The sequence below is a fragment of the Nylanderia fulva genome, unplaced genomic scaffold (genome assembly GCF_048542155.1).
Source record: "Nylanderia fulva isolate GAGA-0341 unplaced genomic scaffold, ASM4854215v1 Scaffold1, whole genome shotgun sequence".
NCBI lineage: Eukaryota > Metazoa > Arthropoda > Insecta > Hymenoptera > Formicidae > Nylanderia > Nylanderia fulva.
Window position 1 is genome coordinate 8,909,978 of NW_028189192.1, and position 25,006 is coordinate 8,934,983.

General features: G+C 35.7%; 1 protein-coding gene across 1 annotated transcript in view; it reads right to left on the bottom strand.

Annotated features, from left to right (window-relative positions):
- Positions 1 to 24,776, bottom strand: part of LOC114939947 (cell adhesion molecule 1-like) — a 53,855-nt gene extending 29,079 nt beyond the window's left edge. Inside the window, exons 1-3 of the mRNA XM_085483420.1 lie at positions 24,662 to 24,776; positions 18,819 to 18,894; positions 4,977 to 5,100 (exon numbers count right to left, since the gene is read on the bottom strand). Of these exons, the coding sequence (XP_085339546.1) occupies positions 4,977 to 5,100; positions 18,819 to 18,894; positions 24,662 to 24,776 (315 nt within the window). The remainder of the gene's footprint in view (positions 1 to 4,976; positions 5,101 to 18,818; positions 18,895 to 24,661) is intronic.
- Positions 24,777 to 25,006: the final 230 nt, after the last annotated feature.

Here is a 25,006-nt window from a genome sequence, read left to right on the forward strand (position 1 = left end):
ATGAAGGTAAACGCGATTACTCGTGCGCGCGAACAGGCGAGATAAAAACAATTTTTATATTAGTTGCTCTTTCGCGTTTTCGAAAACGTAGAGATATTTGTCCGGAACTATCCCCTACGCTGCGAGATTCGTTAATACTACTTTATTATTCGTCTTACTCATTAGAATATGGCATGTGATGAAATAATTGCAGAATGAGAAAAATATATTAGCTCAATTTTCCAGTTGAGAGATTCTTTTTCAATCTGGCAAATTGATGAAAAACAACAATGAAAAAAGAAAGCGCGGTTAAGTGTGAGTGATTTAATATTAATATAAAAGTCGATCATCAAATTATGTTTCTTACACGATTATAGTAATTTTGATTTAATCGAAAGAACAATTGTGATGTTCAATGAACAATTTATCATGCATGATTTCAATTTTCTTTTATAGTTTCTTTTTCAATTTACTTTTAAATGATAATGTAATTTTATAAGCAACGTTTCTTTTCAAATTTTTAATTATAATAATTAAAAATTATTCATTTTATAGAAGTTTCATAAACATGTAAAGAAAATTAGACACGCAAGAAAAATTAAAATCAAAAATTTTCGAGAAAAAAAGCCATTTACAATAAAAGTAAAATATATATTTCACAGCTCTCTTTGTTCGTTTAGATTAACGACGTTATATCTCCTTAAATTTTTATGATTCTTAGCACTTTAATACACGTCAGGAATCAGGCGCAGCGAAGACGGCGGGCAGACATGATCGCTTTTGTCCACATAGAGTTTTCTTTGTCGATATCGGGGAGCCATTGGACCGAGCCAGATTAATAGTCCGCTCTCCAATACAGGAGATTCGAAAGATCGGCGGGATGAGCCGATTCGGCTCACGTAATGCTCGTTACACGTCGGACGATATTAACGAGCGCCAAGAAGAGCGGAACTTTCGTGCCATCGAAAACGTGAATCGGAAGCGGACGCACCGTCTCGGGAATCGAGACGATCGCTCGCAGCGAAACGGAGACCTGCTCGATACTTTAGAGCCGCGGTAGTTTGCTTCATATCTCACGCGTACGGCCGATTTCTCCACGACGAAGCTGTCGTGGTCCACGCTTATTTTCACCGGCGAAAAGATCGAGAATCGGGCATTCGAAAATTACCGCACGAATCCATACGAATCTTGCATGCTGCACGAAATGTCTCAGAATCAAACGTCTTTTCATTCTCCGCGTGCGTGGCACATTTTAAGACAATGTTTTCTTCGTTTCAATCTTACGAATAACCATCGCGCGTTTGTCGTAACTAATCCTCAAATAAAAATCTGCTAATCTCCGATCAAAATTGATCACGAGAAATAATTTTACTACATGCCTCTTCCTGCAGTGTAAATAAATTAAATAATCTACAAATATAATAAAATAAATGATTAATATAACGATTAACTGCATATATGCACAATGACAGTATTCGTTTTATTCTCGTATATTCTTCCTATATAATATTTCTTTGTCATTAATAGTTACCTGTCGTAGAAAGAAGAAGAAATATTACGTAGAATATACGTATTTCTAGAAAATAGTGCCATATTCTTGTTTTCCTTCGTGTTGTGCATTTTCGCGTTTCCGTTAAGACTGCATTTTTTTTTTCTCACAAAACATATTACCACGATCGCGTGTAACATTGGTCTCCACGACTGCCTAGGTCCGCCTGCGGTCGTGATAGATAGTTGGGCTTTATTTACATTATTGTACTCGTGTAGAACTTTATTATTACACGACCCTGTTTATATACATACGGTGTGTCTTGGAGCACGCGTCGCGAGCGCAATCTTCCGCGCGACCAGGAATAAATTGAAATGTTTTACACGAAATTCTCACGCGACACCTTTATACATCACACTGCTGGTCCGATTCGACGCTTCTCTTTTCTCTCCACACGCTCTTTCTCGCCTCAGTGTATCGTGCCCGGTACAGTTTCACTTTAGTCTTTCTTCTCGAGAAGTGACGATACGATTCCTTTACGATCGAACGAGCAATTCCTCGTAAATTCGGTTACCTCAGGCAATTCGACACGCTACGTGTATATACGCTACGACGTGTGGACTTCCTTTATCGATGGAAATGTATGTCGTCAAATAATTTTTCAATTACCAGATGCGCGCTATACATAATCGTTCATTAAACATTTTTTTAGGTCAAAATATTTTTGAGGTAAAAATGTGAGATTTTTAAATCGAATAAATTTAAGAAGTTTTATTAGAATAATAGAATCTGTTGCTGTCGGGAAATATAAATGAAAAGTAGCGGGAAGCAATTTTCCTCGTGAAATTGATAAATAATGAATATCTTCAGAATTTTGTTTCGAATATTTGAGAAGAGCGCAAATCATCGATAGCTTCAAACGCCTTATTCGATAATTTCTTGTATGTCATAAAGTAAAAAAAAAGAACCGATTATAATTTTTATAATTTGGATATTCTGTGTAATATACTTGGAACTTATTAAGATATACTTGATGTGCTTATCTACCGCAAATCTTGCTACGTCAAAGCGAGTATGTAGTCGTAAAGGTAATTGCATTTTACAGCTTGTCCCGTGACACAAAAGGATCTTGTAGATATAGATATTAAAACGTAAGATAAGACAGCAGAGGGGGAAGGAAAGGGAGAAAGTTTATGTAGTTATCCGTCTTATTTCTTATCTTGCTTCGCGTATATATAAAATGTTGACATTAAACCCGCGTGAGCGAACTTGATGGAAAGAAAAATTGCAATATCGTAAGATTAAGAATTACATACGAATAAGATTCCTTATGCTTAGAAAAAATTGTTTGCAAAAAAAAAAAAAAAATAAAGATATACATCACATGTGAATAAAAAATATTGAATAAAATTGACTGATTGAATATTTGAAGAAGATATATACATACATATACGTATGATTGATTATATAATACATATTTATCAAACATATTTCATTTGACATTTCCTTTTATTATTTTATCCTTAGAAGCTAATAAATTACAAAATTTTTCTACATTCGCGAATTCACGCATTCGTATAGATTATTTGGATTGCAGCAATATATAAAACTGCACATTATGTGATTATTTGTTAAATACGCAGCTGTTACAGATTATCGATGAAAGTTGAGCGGATTAAGATTGAGCGACGGCAGTAATCCCTATCAAACGTGATTAGCTCGAAAAAATCGATAGCTATGAATTTGGTAGCAACTCGATTTTCCTGTTTCGCGTACACATAATCATATCACCGATATCGCGTGCAGATCCATTAAAAAAAACGGTCGATCCTTTTTCAATGAACGTGATCGCGACCTACATCTGTTGCATCACGGCAGCGCGGGATGCATCACCCTCGTGCAATCTCTTTTCGCGAAGATCTCTGAATTCAGCCTCATCTACTTCGTAATATAAAGAGTAGATTGGCGCCGCTAAATCTTTGCGGAAAGCCGTAAAACTTGAGCGTTCCCATGTACGTTGTTGAGCACAATGGCGGTCTATGATATACGATGCACATTCCCTCGCGCTATACGAACCACACACCGCTTGATAGTGTACCCTAGTCTATTTTTTCTCAGATCTATATAAAATGGGACGAAACGTTGCTAACGTGATACGTGATTGAATACTTTTAGCGATTTGAGAGAGTCCAAATAATTATGTCGTTGTCTATATTTTAATAATAATAAAATTAATAATTTTTCTCTCATTTCATACATCTCGAAAAGAGAATATAAATATATAAATATTTAACTTGTGTGCATATATATGTGTGTGTGTAAAAGAGCTGATTACATTACAGTAAAAAGATTATGAAGATTGGATTTATTATATATATCTTCGCGCGCGTTTTCATAGAAAAAAAAAACAGAATTTTTTTAACCCATATGATAAATTATAACAGTATAAAGTTAATAATGCTTTATAAGTTTTTTATTTTATTCCTCACGTTCAATTTAATAAAGAAAATTTTTGCAGTGACACACAATGTGATTATGCATCGTCGGATAACTAATCACAAAACCGAATTAATCTGTGCTTCTCTTTGAAGTAAACGATATATTTTCTCGACGAATACAGATATTTTTATCGCAGGCCACAAAGACGCCCACGTAAGCTCACGTGTTAAGCTCCTTGTCGGAAAAAACCGTTTCCGTTTATCGAACGACGGGACAAATATTTTCGAAACGAAGTTTGTTCATCGTTCGCGGTTTCGTTTGCGAGAGGAGCCGATAGTTCTTCAGTCGCGTAGCTCCGATTTCTATAACCTGTGACGTTAGAGCAAATCTTTCGTCCTCCCCCTCCCCTTCCTCACCTGGCCTCTTTCCTTCTTCCCCGCTACGTATGCTCGAGCGAATCGAAGATTTTTCCCTGAAATTGGTATCGTAGATCAGGTCGAAAGCTCCACTTTGTTTAACCCGGAGGCTCTCCAACCTGTTACCCGGCATCTCGGATATATCGACGTTTAAGACGTATCTGCAGGAGGTCGCCTTCGAAAAATTTATCGGGTACTCGCGATAGATTTCGAGATTTGTCTCAAAATTCATCGTCCATGACACATCGCTGCGATGTGGCGGTCTTCAATTCGATTTATTTGTCTGCATCTCCCACCCGAGTTCGAGTTTCATTGAATGATTTATCGAAACAAATGCAAACGTAAATCTAGGTTTAAACTAATCCGTTTCTGTTAAAATATTTCGCATTCCGGAGATTACATACATTTTTTATCTCTGACATACTTATTTGCTTCCATTCACTATTGTCATTCGCCGATTTCTCTATTTTTAGATTTGAAAAATGTCTGCATGTTTATGACAAATATATAAAGTTTACCGATTCTTTAAAGAGCGAAATGCTCTTAATCGAAGAAGAACGTTGTATAAATGATAAAATGCTAAAGATTCAATATTGAAAAATACATAATAGCGCACTGAAGTATAATGGAACATAAGAGGGTATTTTACTCACGTCAACTTTAACGCCACTGACAGAATAGGTGTAGCCTTCTTTCTCTTTAGGTATATATTTGTAGAATACCTCGTGGTCCTTATACCATGTAATAGCATAGAGATGGTCTGCCCCTGGATCGTATCTGAAACAAGAGATTAAGCGAGACACGTTATTAAATGCGTGTCACAACTGTTGATCGAATAATTAATAGATACCAAGCAGTTAAGCTTGTGCTTGCAACTCCTTCATTGTGACACTTTATAAAATATTATATTCTGTCATTTTAATAATTCGCATTTTTATTAGAATAAAATATACATGTGATATAACTATATTTATATATTATATATTATTTTTTAACATATAATATATTACAATCAACTATTAACTTTATACTTTAAATATACTTTAAAAACGCCAACTAAAAGTGAAAACATCAGGTACGGCAGACAACAGTCAATCGAGTCCGAGAGTTCAATCTAACAAGAAAATGCTAAGAAATTTGAATCTTATTACAATCATTGTCCTGTCATAAATAATATCTCTTTGAATTGTTGCATATGATTATTATTAAAAAAAAATGGCTTTACAAATATGCGAAATATTTGTATGCGATATTGTATACACTGGTACTTGCTTCATCATCTGAAATCTTTATCGCAGATGGCGATGAGATCCCGGAAGCTAATTGTATGAGTCTTTGCATGATCAATCAATACGTCTACCTTTGCTACTGAAGAGTACCCCATCCAGCTATTCATAAGCCGCTTTTACCGTGGACGCAATTTACGTGTCCAGAGACTAATCGGTTCTGCGGTTCATTCGGCACAATAGAGACGGAGTCATGGAAACGAACAGGTACTGACGAGTCGGGAATAAAAGTGAAATGAACGCGAGCGCCCCATTCGTGCGCTCGGCTTTAGATCGTATCCTTAATTGCTCCTCGTTCGATTATTTCTATCGTCGAATCGCGTTATTAATTGAAACGGTTCTCTCTCGCTTTTAAGAGTAGCATAAATGTATTTTCTGGACCGCGAAACTTTAACATGCTGCTTATTGTTGTACAATTAACAAACTGGCAACTAGCATTTAGTTTGGAACGTTTGTGGCCTACTCGATATCTCTTTATAAAGTATTAATAGCTTTCCACATGGGAAGCAATTTACACATGGGCATGTATTTACATATGCGGTGAGCAACGCGTTAATATTTCCGAGTGCACTAATTTCACACGATCAAACATTCATCTCACGGTTGCACCTTGTATCAAATAATATTCAAATTGACACGAGAGAGTACTGTTCCAAGATGCATGTGACCGTGCACTTTTTGGAATTAAAAACTATAAAATTCGTAAAAACTTCACGACAACGCGATTTTTTCACGTACCCGAAAGTAAAAAATATTTGGTACTGACAAATGATTATATGACGATTATATAAATCATAAATTTTCATTAATCAGAGAAAAAAAGAGAAAACTTTTTAAAAAAATTGTTTCGTACAAAAAAGGCTGATCCTAAAAGTATCGATTATAAACGTAACGTACTTCCAAACTCGAAAAACGTATTTCGTATATTGTTTCAATCTATAATTACATTTCAATAGGAAGAAGAGATTGGGAGAATTATTCGTGTGGCGAGACTCAAATATAGAGCAAATATTAATGCAATAATTCATTAATATACGTGATCGATATATTATCGCAGCAATCTGTAATTTTCTTAATTGAAAATTATCTTTTTTGCATTCGAAATAATAAATTAAAAATCAGTTGATTGTCATGATTATCGTTGATTGTTTGTAACTTTTTTATTATTACGTACATGTCGCAATTGTCATAAATTTTTTATATGTTTTCGTATCCAGGATGTTCGATAAAATTCTTCACGAGATTTCATAAATCTTTAATATGTCGTACATAATAATACGCTGAGATTATTAAGTCAAAAGTCAACAAGCAAAATTAGATCGTTATCGATAACTACAATTAATGAAAGCATTAGCGTGTTCCTTCTTTGCTTAAAAGAATAAATTAGTTGCAAATTCGAATAATGAATTCATCTTTATATCTATGTTCATTCGCAATTAAATTCTACCTTTGATATTATGTTCGGAACGATTGATCTGGTCGGAAGAGGTACCTTATTCCACGACCACGCATTTGTCGTTTTCGCTATAATCGCCGTTTCTGGATAGTCTTCCCCACCGTTCCATCTCGTTAAATTGCATTTCAATAGAGTTTCTCAGTCATGCTCCGATAAACCTTTTGAGCGGTTAGTTCGCCGGTTAGGACAAAGGGAATCTCGTCTTCGACCCCGTCATCGCCATGTTCTTACGAGTGACGCGTTTGCAAAAGTAATGCCGTATGCGCTCTCTTTTGCGATCGGTTCGTATTCATCGAAAAATTATCACGATATTCGTTGCTTATCTCGTTAAACGAACATTTTTAAAAGATTAATGAGCATTTGGCGTCTGTCAAATGAATATGAAAAAATTTATCCAAATTTTCTCCATTTTGATGCAATTGACCGATATTCGCAAATTCAGGATTTAAGATTAGCATGAATATCAGAGATTCAAGAACGACTTATAATTTATAGAGTTTTTACCCCGAAAGAGAGGAGTGTATAATGTAGTGGTATTATAAGATAAGCTTCAAATCTCAAAAATTGATTTCATTCAATAGATTTTATAAAATATACATGTGTTATTAATCTGATAAAATAATTTTATATGAATCAAATTGAAGAAAAATCACGAAAAAAGAGGAGAAATGTATACTTTCTTCAAACAGTTTTTTCACATACTTAATTTATATTAATGCACTAAATTATTATAAAACAATTTTCAATATAAAGCAATTTTATTTACTGCAACAATCCAACAATCTAAAGTCAAATTTTATGAAATCTACCGAAGAATGCAAAAATAAATTAAGTTCAAATGTCAAAGTCTTGTTCCAAAGTATAAGATTAAAGCAAGTTTCACAGAAATACGATAATCTTCGTGAATTGCACTTGTCTTATATTCTCGTTTTCAGATTACATAACCCAATCCGTTCGGAACAAACTGCTATCTCATTTTTGTGATCCTTCTAACGCGTAGCGAGCAATTTAAAAAAAAATCATACAAGGAGATACAACGTACCATCTGTTTACCGCGATATGTATTGTGTCATTTCACGCAGTAATGTGTAATTGAGAGCCACGTGGTCCACAATGAAGATTCGCGACCGAGCGAGCAAAGTCGTGTACGAGGAACATAGGAGAACATTATTCCCTGAAGAGAGGATCGCGCAGTAGGCGGTTCTCCTGGTCGCGTCGGACACGTCGAATGCGATAATGCACGCTCGGCTGCAATGTCGGTCTCATTGCGCCGTTGCACCGGAGCAGTGACGTACCCTGGGGGAGCATTCCGTGGGCTGTGTGTCGGTGTCGGCTCACTACTAGCTCACTCTCCCTCTCTTCCTACACTTCATCCTGGCACATGCAGCAAAGCCCTGGAAAAGGGATTGCCGCATTCGAGCGTAGGTGCACAATTTCGAGCCCTGCGTCGTGGGATTGATTTGCATTCTCCGGCTCATTTGCTGGGTCGTATCCTGCGGGATTTCTTCCTGTTCTTCCTCTCTTCCCCTCCCCTCTCTTTCTCTCTTTTTCTCTCCTTTTTCTGTTCTCACTTGTTCTCCTCCTCCTCTTTTCGTTCAATCTTTTCTTTCTTCTTTTCTTCATTGCTTAGTGTGGCATGTTTTCTCAATCCTTTACGCGTGGGTCGATTTCGCCGACCTTTTCCAACAAATGTAATCTTTTTTGTATTTTTAGTAAAGCATTATTTATACGTGCTGCTTTTGTTCTATTCTTTAAATTTTTTTAATGGTCCTTCGAGTTTTTTTAGAACAAAAGAATAAATTCTTTGCCAGATATAAAGTATGTATCTTATTTTAATTCAAAATTGGCTCGATAAATTGATAGCGTTCATGCAGACCGATAAACTGAAAGCGCTCATGCAAATCGCCATTTGAATTGGAAAAACCAATGATCTAAATATTATTTATTATGTCAATATTACCATAAACCATTATTTTGTTCCATTTTTATATAAATTCAGACATTTATATCGTCAAATTCGCGATGATATAGTTATATAATTTTAACTTCAGTTAGATATATCCATTCTCCCGTTATTTAAGTTTTATGAATTTGTTCAACCAATTCGTTTATTATAAATGCGTTCAACGATTCGTGGTTTACGTCCATATAACAAAACATTGTAATAATTTATATATGGACAATGCATTGTGCACATATAAATATATAATTATTCTTTTATTTAAAATAATTTCGGTAAGCAATTATTATTGTTTGGTGACGCACAAGATTCAAAATCAATTTATAATTTGATCAACGTTAAATTAAGTCTCACCGAGATCGTTCGGGCTAATAAGATCGAGGAAAATGTCGCAATGATAAATGAGATTCGCGAGGCAATCGAGGCGAAATTCTATGATTGGACAGTGCGAGAATAGAGAACTGTAGAACTCGTAATAGGAAATTCTCTGTGGTGAAATTATACGGAGGAAGGAATATGCGTTATAATGCTAAAGCTAACGTGAAGCAATGAATCTTCGCCTTTGGGATACACTAATCGCATAAATCTTAACCGCGGAAAGTATATGAGAGTCCCCGTCGAATAAATGAAAGCACTAAAGATGTGATTGAGTATTCTCCATTTTTATTCTATTAACGCAAAATATTGAGATTTAACTAAAACAGAATTAACCGAAACGGGGAAAAATTAAAGAATTTCAGAGGACAGTGGTATTCCGTTCTCTCTTTGATTAGCCATGTGTTCCCGTTCGAATATGCGCAACATCCAATAATTTAACTAATGGCAAATTAGCGGTATACTGGCTTCAAAGCTTTGTCGTGTTAAATAAACATGTTGGGGATATTAATTAAAATGAGGCTGTCAATCTCGTGGCAACTTATGCGCGTCCACACAACAGATTGGTACACAGACGTGACGATACTCAATAATTTCGGTCGTATGATTTTCTACATATTATCGCTAATGGATACACGATTAGTGTAATCAAGGTTTATTGATATTGTATCACACGTACTGTTTCTCATTTTAAAATACGTACATACACGCCGTGCTATCATAGATGCTAAAGCAGGATTTGCGGATTCACAATAATTACGCAATATGTTTTACACACACACATATATATATATATATATAAGAATTTAATTATCATCATTTCGATACAGATTCTATTTCCTCATTATTTACTTACATCTCAACGCAAAATCGATATAATTGCACGAGTAGCGAGATAAGAATAATTTTCCTGAAAAAAATTGAAAAAGTGTCATATTTATATTTCAGATTCTCATTTAAAGTTTCTCGACTGGATTTAATTCTCTGCGAAATCTCCACGTAAGGAATCGATAATGAACAAATTGAAGATTTAGACGCGGGCGCGTCAGGAATAATTTTCGCTTCTGGAGAGGTGAATTGTAAGCGTGAGAAATTGCTGCTGCAGAAGTAGCAATACGTGGAATAAACTGATCGGGAAGGTACGCCGGCGAGAGCAAACTAATTTGTGCTTTATGTATATATCACAGAAGATATTTCGATGTCCGTGCTCCGTTCGGAACGTCCATTCACTTTGCCATTGATAACATTTGTGCAATGATTATCATCCAACGGATAAAAAAAAGATGCAATTATTCATTGCAAATACAAATGTATTTTCAATTTTAATTCTCCTTTATTGCCCGATGAGACGATATTATTGACCTAATTCCTCAATGCTCCGTGATTCAATTAATTAGATGGTCTGGATGGTATATACACATCTATGAGATATGCATATTTGATGATTTGAAGATGAAAGATTCGGTAAATATTCCAGTAATTCTCGGAAAAGAGGTAATTTCTCTGCAAAAGAAGTTTTCTCATCTCGATATACTTTATGCATTTTAAGTCCTTCATTCCGCTTAAGGTATACAAAAATATGTGTATCCTGCACGAATCAAGAGAATATTCCTTTTTTGAATATTTATCAAAAATTCTTAGATAACAGCTATTAAGTAAATTAAACGCAATATCGATCTTTACGAGCGTTAAATTGCTCTATCCGATATCTTTTACGAAACTCACGAGTTACGTAAACGTGAGAAGGTGTCTTTCTATAAGAGCTCTTTCCCAAGTATCCGCACGTAATGTATCGCGATTCAAAAGTCCTAATTAAACACGCAATATTAGGTACAAGTTTGTAAATCTATGTGGAAATCTAGAGGCTTCGTTACATCTTTGCCATTTGAAGAGAAATGAAACGTCAATATCGCAACAGATCTCTTCGCCAGAACTTTCTGCATCTGACAAAATAATTTTCCACGTACAGCATATGGTCCTTTCCTCGAGAGAGATTCGTATATCTTCGCAATGAAGATACGAAATCCATCAGTTAAATTAAACGTAACGCAAATCAATGTAAATTACATTACGACGGAACACACACTCGTGCGCATACAAGAAATTACTTTAGCGGAAACATGAAATAAACCATAAAATTATTAAAAATTAAATTAATTTGACATATAATAAATTTTCATTTATTGGTAATTTAAGATATATTCTTGTTTTTTCGTTGTAAAATATGTGCAATATTTCATTATATTATTATGAGTTCTTTTTACCAATAAGTTTTTAAAAGAAGTACAAAGATTATAAGATATTATTTAATCAGAAATAATATGTCGCGTATATAGAGACAAAAATAAGTAGAATAATTACAAAAGGCCATACAGTAACTATTGTCGCAATCTGCACTCGAATGATGGATTAAAATAACATAAAAAATAATAAAAGAAAAAGTTAAGAGTCAAAATGTGAAAATCATGAAACAATAGCCAAGAAATATAGCCTGTAAAATTTCCTTTTCTCTTCTTTCTATATTGTTATTTTCACATTGTTGTATTGTACATCAGTGTCTTAATACGCAGCCAAGTGTAGGATTCAGCCCTTACGAGGAAAAACCCATGAAAAAATAAGGCTGACAAGTAGCGCTATAATACAAAGTATATCTTTCTTTTTTCTAGAAAAAGAGCGAAGTGTAAAGTGTTGTGAGAGAGCAATTTCACGCAGAATAACACGATGTGTTTCAAAAAAAAAATAAAAGGTACTGATTTTTTTTCTTTCTAAGATAAAAAAACAATTCAACTGACAATGAGTAAAACAATAGTATAGATTACTTTGTGTAGAGAAAATAAAAGAATTTATCAAAGAGTACTTGAAAAATTTATCTATTTGATTAAAGATAGCGCTGTCAATGATTCTTTTAAAATATAATCTTTAAAATTTTATTTTCCATAAGAATAATTATGCACAAATTTATTTACGTCGAGATTTTACTTGTAAGCACATTTTTACAGATTATTTATATTCACCAAGAAATCTCAACGGTTCAATTATTCCTCGATTCATAATTAATCATTATTCATTATTCATCTCTGTGAAAAGAGATGATACACTTCTGATTATTGTAAATTTTGGACGTGACGAGAGAGAGAGAGAGTGAAGGAAGCCAGGGAGAGGAATGGAAAACCGGGGGCGATTGCTTCCAGCTGTTTTCTCTTCTCTTTCCGTCTCTCTCACTTTCTCTCTTACTGTTATCTCAAGATTTCATTCGCTGCCGTTGGATCGGCATGCCAGTCGGATTAATGTTTCAGAAATTCAATTACGAGTTCCTTGACAGCTGTCTGAGTCGAGTAGGATCCAATTAATGCTCGCGATGCAGTCGTTGTTTCCCGTTCCTTCTCTCCTGGGTTCATTTAAAACATCGAACTGAAAATGTCGCGGAGACAAGTACAATAACGCGCGTGAGGGGGTATCTTATAAAATGAAGCGAAATGACGAGAGCAGGTTGAAAAGCTGAAGTGTCTCGGTTTATACGATAGTCGATACGACGTCGGGCCACGTACTCTAGGGAGCGCCCGACGACGGAGAGGCCGTGGGGATAAAAGCGTGAGAGGGTGTCTCGCGCCGATCGAAGGGAGAGAACGACGCTCCGTTCTACTTTCTCCACGATTTCTCGAGACATGGTGGAAAAAGCGTGTGTTCCAATTTGCAGGCGCTTCGCGCGCTCTCACAGTCTCGTTTACGACGTTACGTGGGGAGCATATTGTTTCCTCTGGCAAATACGATACCCGTTCGGCGGCGAATAACGTTGCGAAAACCGCGCCATGCGATACGACAACGTTCGAGCGTTTTGCGCGCGATAAAGATGTTAATTGTACGGCGACAAAGCACTTGCGTTCAACAAAATACCAAGAATATTCTGGAAAGTGTCTACTACAGGGATTTTCAACAGTTGTAACAATATTTTTTTTTTAACGCGTTGCGTTGTGTTCTTCTTTAATTAAAAAGATGATGTATTTATTTCCTAATTATGTCCTAGCTCGAGTCTTTATACATAAAAAAAAAATAAAAATAAAAATAAAAAAAAGATATATTGCAGAGAGCGTGCGCGACATATGTATGGTACAGATTAACGTAAAGTGCTTCTCATGCGACGTACATGTAATGACACTGCATGCCATATTTTATGGAATTTGCGCAAAACAAGTATCCGTGTCATGCTTTAATGCATAAATTCTGTCGAGCCTTTCGAAATACCGTCACTGTTATCCATAAATTAACATGCTATCCATATAAAATGTATAATAATAAATAAATTCTTTTAAAATATAATAAATATTATATATATTAAATATGAAAATTATAAAGTACACATACGAGTATACGCGTGGCGCAGCGGACGCGAATCTTTAGAGGGCAACTAATTTGAACGAAAACATATTTCGAGAATTTACGGGCACACGCGCGCGAATCTTAGTACCGCGGAAACGTCTAAATGAGAATGTTTTCGAGCGAGATAAATCGTCCGTCATACAAGAATAACAGAAAAGTTTGAATTCAATATCGCACAGAGCGTCGCGCGCGCGCGCCGGTGCGCGTTCGTAAGTTATTGAGTTTCAAAGTGCAATAGTCAATTCGACGATACGTGCCGCGCGTACACTGCCGATTCGCCGGCGGTCGGTGTGACGAATTTTACTTCCGAACTTTGAAATCCAATAACTCACGGCTCGGTCATCGAATCGACGTGTTACCGGACGGTTTGCCGAGTTTCAGGCAAGCTCATCGCTCTTCATGCGTTTCGCTCCTTGCGACGGACGCACGGCGGACTTATACTACTCCGCGAAGCCGAATTTATGGAGCTCCGACGCGCGATGTATATCTTGCGGCATTAAATATGGAATAAATTCAAAGCGATGATATTCGCGTATCTTATGGAGGGATAAATCTGCGAGTTCAAATTTCGGTGCCCTGTGACTATATAAAGATAATCTCTCTTGACGTAAAATGAAATAAAAGAAGAAAGAGTTACTTTCAAATATGATATATACAAAATTCTTTTAAATAACAATATTTCTCGTGTCAATCTTCGAATAGTATTTTGTTATTTTTTGAAAGAAAGTGTTCTATAAGCGAGTAATGCACACGCATAGATAATTTTCAATAAACGCAGCTATAGAAATATTAGTTCTTTTACAGCATTAATGATATTAGCAATTATCATTCTTTGATTCATTTATATCTAAAATAATATACGAAAATCAATTTTCTCTATTACTTATATTTTTATAGTTGTACGTAAAAAAAGTACGAGCAAAGTTCACTGAGAAACAAAAATGTTATGTGCAATATAAATGTTCCCAAGAAACAATACGTGTTACCATTAAAGTGTTCAGCATTTTTCACCATATATAATCCACTTTTTTATTGGATTATAAAGATGTAAAGGATTTTTACAGCAGAAATATCTCGCGCTAATCATATTCTTGGTAATAATCATTAGATGTCGCATCAATTACGACGTTTAGATCTACGACGTGTCGACTAAACGTCATTACACCCATCCTCTCCTCGTCCCCGTCTCGTCAAAGTATATAATTACGCTTTAATTATCTTCCGCTCGAGGTGATTCCGCGGTTCCGTGTGAGCGAACGTTCGTGTGCGACTAAACACGGTGACTACATGACTCTTACACAGACTAGACGCGTGTACGTCCACGCGGCACTTCGATCGAGCTTCCCTGGCTAATAGAGATTCCGTGAAGCTTGTCGTTTCCTACCGGAAGAAACTTCGATTCCGTGATAACTTAGGGTATGCAATTACCATCCATCTAGCGGATGACTTGGGCAGCCAAACTGGTCCCGACCCAAGGATTGGAAAAGATGAAAATATATTGAAACATATAGATCAGAGATTTATAAGTCGACAGCTAGCAATCAATGTAATTAATTTTTTTATTCTTAATTGCCAAAATAATGATAATGTTTAGTAATTATTAAATTTGAAAAAAATACCGATCGTTGCGTTAATGGTTTGTTAAATTAATGGATAAGCAGATAAAAATTTCAATATAAAAAAAGACGCAAAAAGTACATAAGAAAATGAGAAATAAACCAGCATAGATAAGATAAGAAATAAGAAAATAAGAACATTTTCCAAACTTTTCTCTGGTTTGTCTGATTTTTCGACAATTTATTATTACGATTTGTATTATAATATCAGAGAGATATCCTTGGGCGAATCGGTGAATCGAATACACGAACCGTACGAATGGCACGTTCGAACTATTGTACATTCGTATCGCGACTGCTGCGAAGAGCAAATCGATCTGTCATGTATATTCGGGAAGCACGCAAAGGAAAATTCATGGTCGTTGGCTGACCCAGCGGAGACCTTCAAGATGCTCCCTTTCCGCTGGGCGACCAAATCGCTTCTCTCTTCCTTTTTTCCACGTGTTCCTCTGTTATCTTCCTTCTTTTTCCGCCCATATTCGATGACGGATCGTTTTGCCGAATTGAGATTTGCTGAGTAACGATTCACTGTTTCTTTCTCTCTGCATCCTCGTTTTTCCTTTTTTTTTTCTTCCAATGGCTTCGATTCGCGGCAGCAACAGCCATCACTGTCGATGGTGGAATTCCGATCGGAAGATTAGAGAAAACGATCGCGCGGCAACACGGCAGTCGTCTAAAGCGTCCATGAAGAACTTACGCGGAGAAATCTCGCGAGAGTTACGACTTTCGTGGTCGAGTTAGGGGTCGAGGGGCATCTTTTTCCGAACAGGAAGAAAGTCGCTGGCTCGAGATAGAGGAGAGAGGGAAGCTGCAGGAGAAAGAGCGAGAAGTTTTCCCGCACGGACCCATCTCCGCGCTCTGGCGAGTAAATAAATAAAGTACGAAGAGACTGGGAAAAGTATCGAGATTTCTTCGTTGTTCGATCCGGCTAGCAGCATCTCAACCTCCTTCCCACCTCCGGATACGCGCTCCCACCTTTTTCTAGTCAGCTTTTATTTGTAATTTTATTTATCGTTTTCCTTTAACGTTAACCGCAAACTCGATACGTACTTTATTGCTTCGCCTCTTACCGATGCCTTTATGAGTTCCGCTTACACGATTTACCTTTGCGAGGCAAATGCGAGAAACGGCTTCGTCTTCCTTCATATTGTCTCTTCTGTGCTCGCACCTCTCCCGCCGGATTTTCCCCAGGTTGGTTCTTCTCTCTTCTATTTTTCGTTCGATCTTCTCGCCTATCTTTCTCTCTACGGCACTAGAGAGCCGCGGTCTTAATAATTCCGGATGGAAATGGAATTTGTACGTGCGCGCGCGTATCCGCGCTGTCGATGCAACAGTGATGGTATAGTTTTTCGCTTTCGGCGCACGTGTAAAATCTACTATCCGCTGGGAGGTCTAGTCCTTCATTACGATCTACCATTTGCGTTGTAACGAACGAACAGTGGTTTCGCCGCACACACCGCGCACTGTGCGCACGCTGTGCATACATATAGAGAATTCACGCCCGCTGGCTTGGAACTGGGTTGATATACATTAGTGATTATGCCGCGATACTTCGGTTTTATTGTGCGGTCCGTATACCCCGACGAATTATTTAGCGAACCCTGCGCCACCGGTCATTTATCGTTGTTATATCGAGGCAGGTACGCTATTGCGAGAGATCCTGCTACAGCCTGGTCATTCGAAAACTGATCAAATTAGCCTTCAGAGCCCTCTTTACGTAGCCTATAATTTGATTAATGGAGCAAATCGATTGAATTATTCAATGCAAAATTAACGCAATCACGACCGGTACGAATTACGGGGAGACCCGGCAATCTAAAAAGATATTTTAAATTCAATTATATGATATATATACTTTCATCCTTTTGGAAATATCATTTTTTATCGATTATGTTTTTGAGATTGTATATAAAGACGATGACTTTTAAAGAGAGTCGATAACAAGTTTTCTTATCCTATTCTATGTTTTCTATTCATGTATCAAACAAGCCGTATATAGTATCTATATTTATCTTTCTTTTCTTTTTTCTTTCTTTTATATTATAATATTATATAAATCTGGTACAAATCTTTTGCTCCAAGAATTTTTTCATTATTTAAATTCGCTTTTATCGATCCTAAGTGTTTAAAAAAAAACGATATTAGAGATTTTTAACGAAGTTCGCCGAACGAGATTTTGTTAGGTACGTCGTAAAATCGGATGTTGTAATTGGAGAGAATAATGAGGGAGGATGTGCCAAAGCGAAAGGAAGGTAATAGGTGCTCCGAGAAGAGGAATGCAGAAATTATGTAATGAGGGTGAAGTAGCGTCTTGTTTCAACGAGATGCGCATTATCTCTCTTGCGTATAAAATAAGAGTGTGTATCGATCGATAAGTCGCAGAACACATCTTGGCGGTACGCGCCTGTTTAACACGATCGTGTTTACGTGCTTTATGAACAAAAAGCAGGCAAGAGGCTTTGACTTTTCACAGTAAAATTCTCTCTGATATTTTCATAATTGAGTGCTTTATCGAGAGAGAGAGAAATTGAGCGAAAAATATAAGAAATAATAAATACGAGCTACTCAACTGTTTAATATTTTCTAAAGAGCATGGAACATTTTTCCTCTTAAATATACATATTCATAAATTAAAGACAAGCATATTTTCATTGTTAAAGCAATATGCACCTATGATTTTTTGATGAGTTAATTAATGCGAATTATAATATTTATTTTGCAATTTGCACAATACGAGAAGTTATCATTTTTAATACAAATATAATTTCGAACAAAATTGCATGAGTCATAAATGTATCAAAAAAATATAAGTGACTTGAATAAAGAAAATCGTTCTACGAAAGTGCTACAAGACGTATATGTAAAAGCAAAAAATCACAGTGCTAAACCTTAGAGAATTTCTTTCTAAATAAGAGCTTAAAGTTTTTTTCCTATAGGTAGTAATGTATCGTGTGATGATTTTTAGATATTTTTGGAAGCATAAGAGATTATTTACTTGTAGATAGAAAAGAGAGAAATAGTAGAAATACAAATTAAATTACAATTATATGAATTTTTAAATAGAAGAATTAATTACGTATTATTAATTTTTCACGATATAATTTAAAGAGACTTTTTAGAATTCAAATTACCGATATATATCTAATAAGATAATAAATAATTCTATATTGAACCGTTTCGTTTATATTTATACACTAAAACTAGAAGTAATTTATCTATTTTCACATGTAATTTTAATTATATGTCTGTGTGTATATATATATAGGATAAAATCATTAGTAGCATTATGGAATAAAATCATGATACCACGTGATAAAGCGAGTGTAGTCAGACAAAAGTGCATGCACGATTGTTGACATTATGACTACTTTGCGCACACAGAAAGCAGTTGACGTTTATACGGCTTATATGGCAAACATTCTCACTTGCATTCCAGAAGCGCAGTCCTGCCTTTAAGGATGTACGCTGGGACATTTATTTGAAGTAGCTTCAGAGCAGCGACTGAAACAGAAAAAGAAAGTCCACATGAGATCACATAAATGTCAATTGCGAGTATATATGTTGTCACCCCGGAGGTGCTATCGATGCAATGTCATTGGAAATGCGAGACAACGATTTCCCGAGTGTTCGATTATAGTATTGATGATAAAAGGACGAAACAGATATTCGCTGAAAGCATTTTGAAATGATTTTTAGTTATAAATTATTTACATATACAGAATATTTTAAAGCAATATAACTCGTTTTTATCTGCAAAGAAAACAAATATATGTGCAGATATCTTTCAAAATGTCATTTTGATGAAATTGTTGTTGTGCTTGAAATATTTTTCTATACATTTTATAATTTTGATAATATCGGTTTAAAATCAAATTGTATCAATATCAATTAAAAATTCATTAAATAAAAATAAAATATAATAGCTTCAATTAACTGTTAACAAAAAATACATATTTTTATACGCTTGTTAAATAAAATGCAATTTTATAATAAAATATATTTTTATTTTTTGCGTTATTCCATGACATTTTTAAAGTTTATAAAGATGACTAAAAGACCATTGCAACAATTTTTGCTAGTTAAATCAAGTTAGATCACACACGTCAGAGACTCTTGTGAACAAGTGCTACTTTAATACTATTCAGCATGTAGGCAGACTTCAATGGAGAAGGTTTTCAAATGCAAGACGCTTTCTTTCACACAAAAATCGGTAAATCTCTTGACCCACCAAGCGCACAATAGCAGCATTAAAAAAGCAGCACTATAGTTATTCGATCTATCACGGATCCTTGCGTGAAGAAGTATCGCGTCGACCTTTTAATAGGGCCGGCAAAGCTTGGAAAATTGTGCCGCTATTAGATGATCCATAGGATTGAAAGTAGATCGCACTAGATGCTCAAATAATAGAGGATGGACTCTTATTAAGATATTTTTCGCGCGCGATTTATCTTCTATTTTCTATATCTCCTTTCATCTTCTACCCTCTCGATATACTGGATGAGCCAAAAATATGAGCAAACTGTTTCTTTTAACAGTTCGATTAGTTAGCTGTTAGAGAATTTGAGAGATAATACGCGAGTAAAATCAATATCTTTATATAGAACTTTAAATTAGATCCTTCGTTTCTTGTTTAAAATTTCGAATATTCGATATTCCTAACACGTTTCTATTCTTGTCAGTTAAAAGTAAAGAAAAATCCCCGAGGAGCCGTATAGAAATCTAACAATAAGTTCAACTCTTGTATTTGTCTTAACGTAGTGAAATATATATGTGTAATGTGCATAAGTATATATACGGATACGACGACTAATAGGGATATCTAAGTTTGTCGTCATTGTCGTCGTTTTATCGTCGTCGTCGTCGCCGTCAGAAAGACGGGAATGGAAAGCAAAAAGGTTGAGAACAAGAATTTCTAGGCAGAGACGAGCTGAAATTTTTAGTACCAGATTAAATGTAGAGACTAAAACATTCCAGGCGCACATTCCAAGTCTTCCCTCGTTTTACGTTCTTGTATTCGTAAATGTAACTCGTAGACAGTTCGTAAGACGACAATTTCGTACATACATATTAATTTGCCGTGAAATAAAGCAAAGAATATTTACGCTTAAAATAAAACGGAATAAAGACTTGTATTTACACATGTTTTTGACATAAGAGCAATGCATCGTTCATATGAAAGAAATATGTATTTTATAATGCGAGGTTTTCTTATGCAAGTTAATAGCAAAAAATTGACTTTTCGATATATGTAACAAGTTTTATTCTACAGTCGCTTCGCCAAATGAAATATTGATGCAGATAAGATAAACCGATGACTAAAGGATTTTCATAAACTTTAAAGAGTCTGGCATATCTCGAAATCTAACATCAATAATTTATCATGTATTCGAAATTATATAAATAAAGAATATCCACGTTGGAAAATTGATTTCTTTTCCAGTTATTATCGGTTTTATGCGTACGTCAAATTGCTTTTCCGACTAAATAAATTTTATTTCACCACTGTAACTGCAACGTCTATCGTCTTACTACCCTTTCGCTAGCCTGTCGATCCTTTGGAGCTTCCGACATGGTCTACCTGACATGGTAAGTACTAAAATTCGAACGTCACTTCGAAGTTTTCGCTCGTCCTAGGACATGTCTAAACAGTTTAGCCAGCGACGCGCGCACGGGAAACGTCGAGCAAACCAAAACTTTCTGCGGAAACGCGCGAGCTTTCGTAATTGGAGGTGGGGAGGAAGAAGTGGAGAAGGAAGGACTTGAATCTGCCTCCCGATTCTGCATATACCTCACAAAGTAAACTGGTAAACTAGTAATGTTCATCTCGGTGGAAATTGTTATGCCCTGTCAGAAGCAAGCTGGAAGTGATGTAGGTCCGAGGCAAATCCGAGTTTCGAGATCACTCTAAGAGGATTAGATAAGGGAGAACTGCCCACAACACCAGCGTAACACATTGTGTGGTTTTTAGGGCATTACAGTGAAAATCGATGCAATCCTCTTCTATCGTGTTTTCTTAAGCATTTATAAGCTTAACTCTGACCATCCTGAAAATAAATTATACATAACATTTCCATCGTGAAATAATGTGATTATGTTGTCTAAAAAAATCGTCCTTCTCTTTTCTAAAAAATCACAATATTTTACAGTTAATCTGAGTTATATAATCCTCTTTCTAAATACATTTTTTCTGCGTAACATTCCACAGAGATGTCGACTAGTTCAATAGACAGCAATTTGTGCAAAGCAAACGTGCACGTAGTGTTATCCGTCCACGTGATCGTCGTTCGAGGGTAAAATTCAACGGGTCGACGTGGTTGAAACTGGACAAACGAGAAATAACGAACGCGTTCCGCGTTAACGATGCGACGTTACGCTATTATCCGCAGATCGGAAGGAGAAGTGACCCGATTGCATCGCTGCTTCGAACGAACGTAAAAAGCTCGTGGATGTCCGATTAAATTGCAGCTTAATCGCGGGCAATGCGATGATCGATCGATCGATATTACATCTTGCCGATCGTCGCCGATTTTCATTTTCACAGCGCGTCTATACTACAATAACGTAGTCCTTATTTCTGGTGTGTTCCAGCATCGGCCGTTGAATTACACGAATCGTGATAGATAAGCGGTCTCGCCTCGCTCTCGACAAGTCACTTTTGGTCCTGACGCCGACCGTGAGACTGCGATTATATTCCATCGAGAGGATCATGCTTCGATTTAGCCTGAAAATTAATTGCACCGGGATTTGGCTTTGCATAGCCACCAGAGCCGTCACCTCTTCACGAAATTTCCCAAGTTTCAGGCAATGATCGCGAATATCGTAGGCTCTCCATTTACAATGACTTAACGATTATACCGAAATTTGCATCGAGAACGCTTAACAATTTGCAGTTTATTTTTTTATAATATCACAAAATAAAAATGATAACTTGTAATAGGAAAATTATAAAAGATGATTTAATATATTTTTATATAAGTAAATTTTAATTTAATAGAAAACAATTTTAGAGCATGTGTTTGTATATGTACGTGTGTGTTGTATAATAGTATTTTGAAATTATAGAAAAAAATCGATATTTTACTGCAGAATATATTCAAATTAATTAAACTATTTATCATTAAAGATATAAAACATTCTGTATTCTATATTGTTCTTAGACACACACATATTATATATATATATTCTCTGTTCATTGACTTTTTTCATTTCATCATACTAATTTTCATCTTCGTAAGAGAGCAAATAATATTTCTTTATACGACGCACATAATCTCACGTGAATTAGGAACTTACGTGAACAATGCCACTTTATCAGTCCGTGAAACCACGGAACTATCCTGTTCTTGCTCTAAACGACATTAAGAGACACGCTTCTCGCGCGGACTATGCATTACCATGTTAGTGCGGGTTATGTTGTTCTTGCATTAGACAATGTGGGAAATGCTATTTCTAAGGATATGACAGGCTAATTTCGCTGTAACTTCTGTTGACAGCCTTTCCATATTACAGTTATTTAGCTGGTAAAAGTGAAATAAAGAAATACAAGAATACAAGTTTATTCTATATTTTTTCTGCCGATGCCGAATATTCATTTAGAAATATTTATTCTCTTTTTATAAAAATAATATTTCTAAAATAAATATTAATATAAATTATGAATGCAAACAAATATTAAAAAATATGTCACATGTAAAGTTTACATACAAACACACACATACACATACAAATTTTAATATTTATTCAAAATATTTATAAAAAAATAATACGTTTATATGTATTGATCTCTATACAAATAACTATATAAATATATTAATTTCTCTTTTCGATTTCGTACAATTACTCTAAATTTATCTGATATAGCACATATAAAGCAAAAATATTGTTCCTGAGAATGAAAAATTAGTGGACCACTATAAGTTTAATACCAAAGTTTCATGAATTCTTTTCAAAAATAAAAATTTCTATCGCTCTATTCGTAAAAGATTTAATAATATTACTCATATACACTTTAGCACAAAATCCCGCAATCTGCTTCATGGTTGAATTTATGAACATTGTCTGCTATCGATCAGGATTTATTATCAAACTTGGCGCAATCTGGCAAGCCCATGCAATCACGAACCTCGAAGTCATCTTCCACCTCATATTTTTTTATCATATTTTATATCGAAAAATGTGAAACTGTAGAATTTTTAATAAGGACTCTATGAATATGCGTTATAACACACTAAATCCAGGAATGAGAGTACATCATAAAGTACGATACCTGCGAATAAAGGACGTGCGCGTGAAGAGGAAGTTCGCGTATATAGGGAGAGACTATAGAAACGCCTCGTGTTCTATTTTAATACTGACTTATCTAAGAGCGCAGCATAATAACGCACCTAAAAAAGCACTATCGTTGAAACTTCTTGCGAGCCGGGAGCACGCCGAGGTATCTTTAATTTATGCAGTGTCCGCGTTTCGGGTGCTACATCGAGAGAGCGGGAGAGAGACAGAATGGCCCTCCGCGTTACGGTGGCTTTCCCGGAACGAAGTTGAAATTCATTATAAGCAGACATTAATTTTACGCGGATTAATAACGACGCTTCCCTGTCCTTTATCACGAACGGAACACCGTGAGTCGGCGCCGAAGCGACGCCGCGTCTCGACCTGCTGTGTTTTAATTAATTCGTGCCACGCGCACGTGTTTGTGTAGCCTGTCATTTCGTCGTTGTCTTTCAATTGGCCGAACGAGAGAGAGGAGAGAAATATAGAGGGGAGAGAGAGACGCGATCAAACGAGGGGTGCAAAATTATAGAACGAAAGTCAAATGCCGGCTAAATGCCATATAAATGATATTCTAAACTACAAAAGAAAAACTTTGATTTTTTACTAATTTAATATCTTAAGGAATGTAAAAACTTAATTGACAAGTAAAAAAGGTAAGAACAGAATAAGTTGAGACATAATTTAGAATTATATCCATTTTTATTTCTTCTTTTTCTTCAGAAGAATATTAAAACATTCTTTTAATTTTATTGTATGTATATACTCTTATCTTTTTTTCACAAATATTTTATTTTTGTATTATAATAAAGATATAATTTTTTAGCATTAAACTCAAGTTATCCGACTATTTTATTTAATAGAACTGTCGACTATCACTTAACTTACTGTCATAAATATCGAAAATATCGCTTAATAAACTAGCGCCAAATGCGCAATCATCTATTATAGTTTACTTGAGCGAATCGACGAATGATGACTAGATACAACGGTGATAAACCAAGAGGACGGATCATCGCTATTGCTTTCGGCGACGATAAAATAGAATCGCTTATTTCTGTCGAGTCAAACGAAACCTCTTGTTGTTCCTGGGCGGATTTACCGCACTGCGCCATTATTCGGAGACGAACGAGTTACGATGTCGAATCGATGATACTCGCCTGCGCGTCATCGTTTTCGTGCGATCCGCCCCGAGGCCCCTTTGCTTTTCAGAGCTATCGGCCCATCGTCATGTCGGGTTGATCGCGTGCGCACGCTTTTTCCTTTCGTGCCCTTTCGGCCCGTACGATTTTTTGCGCGAAGTCATTACCATAGTTACACCGGAACTCTGTTTTATTTTGAAAAT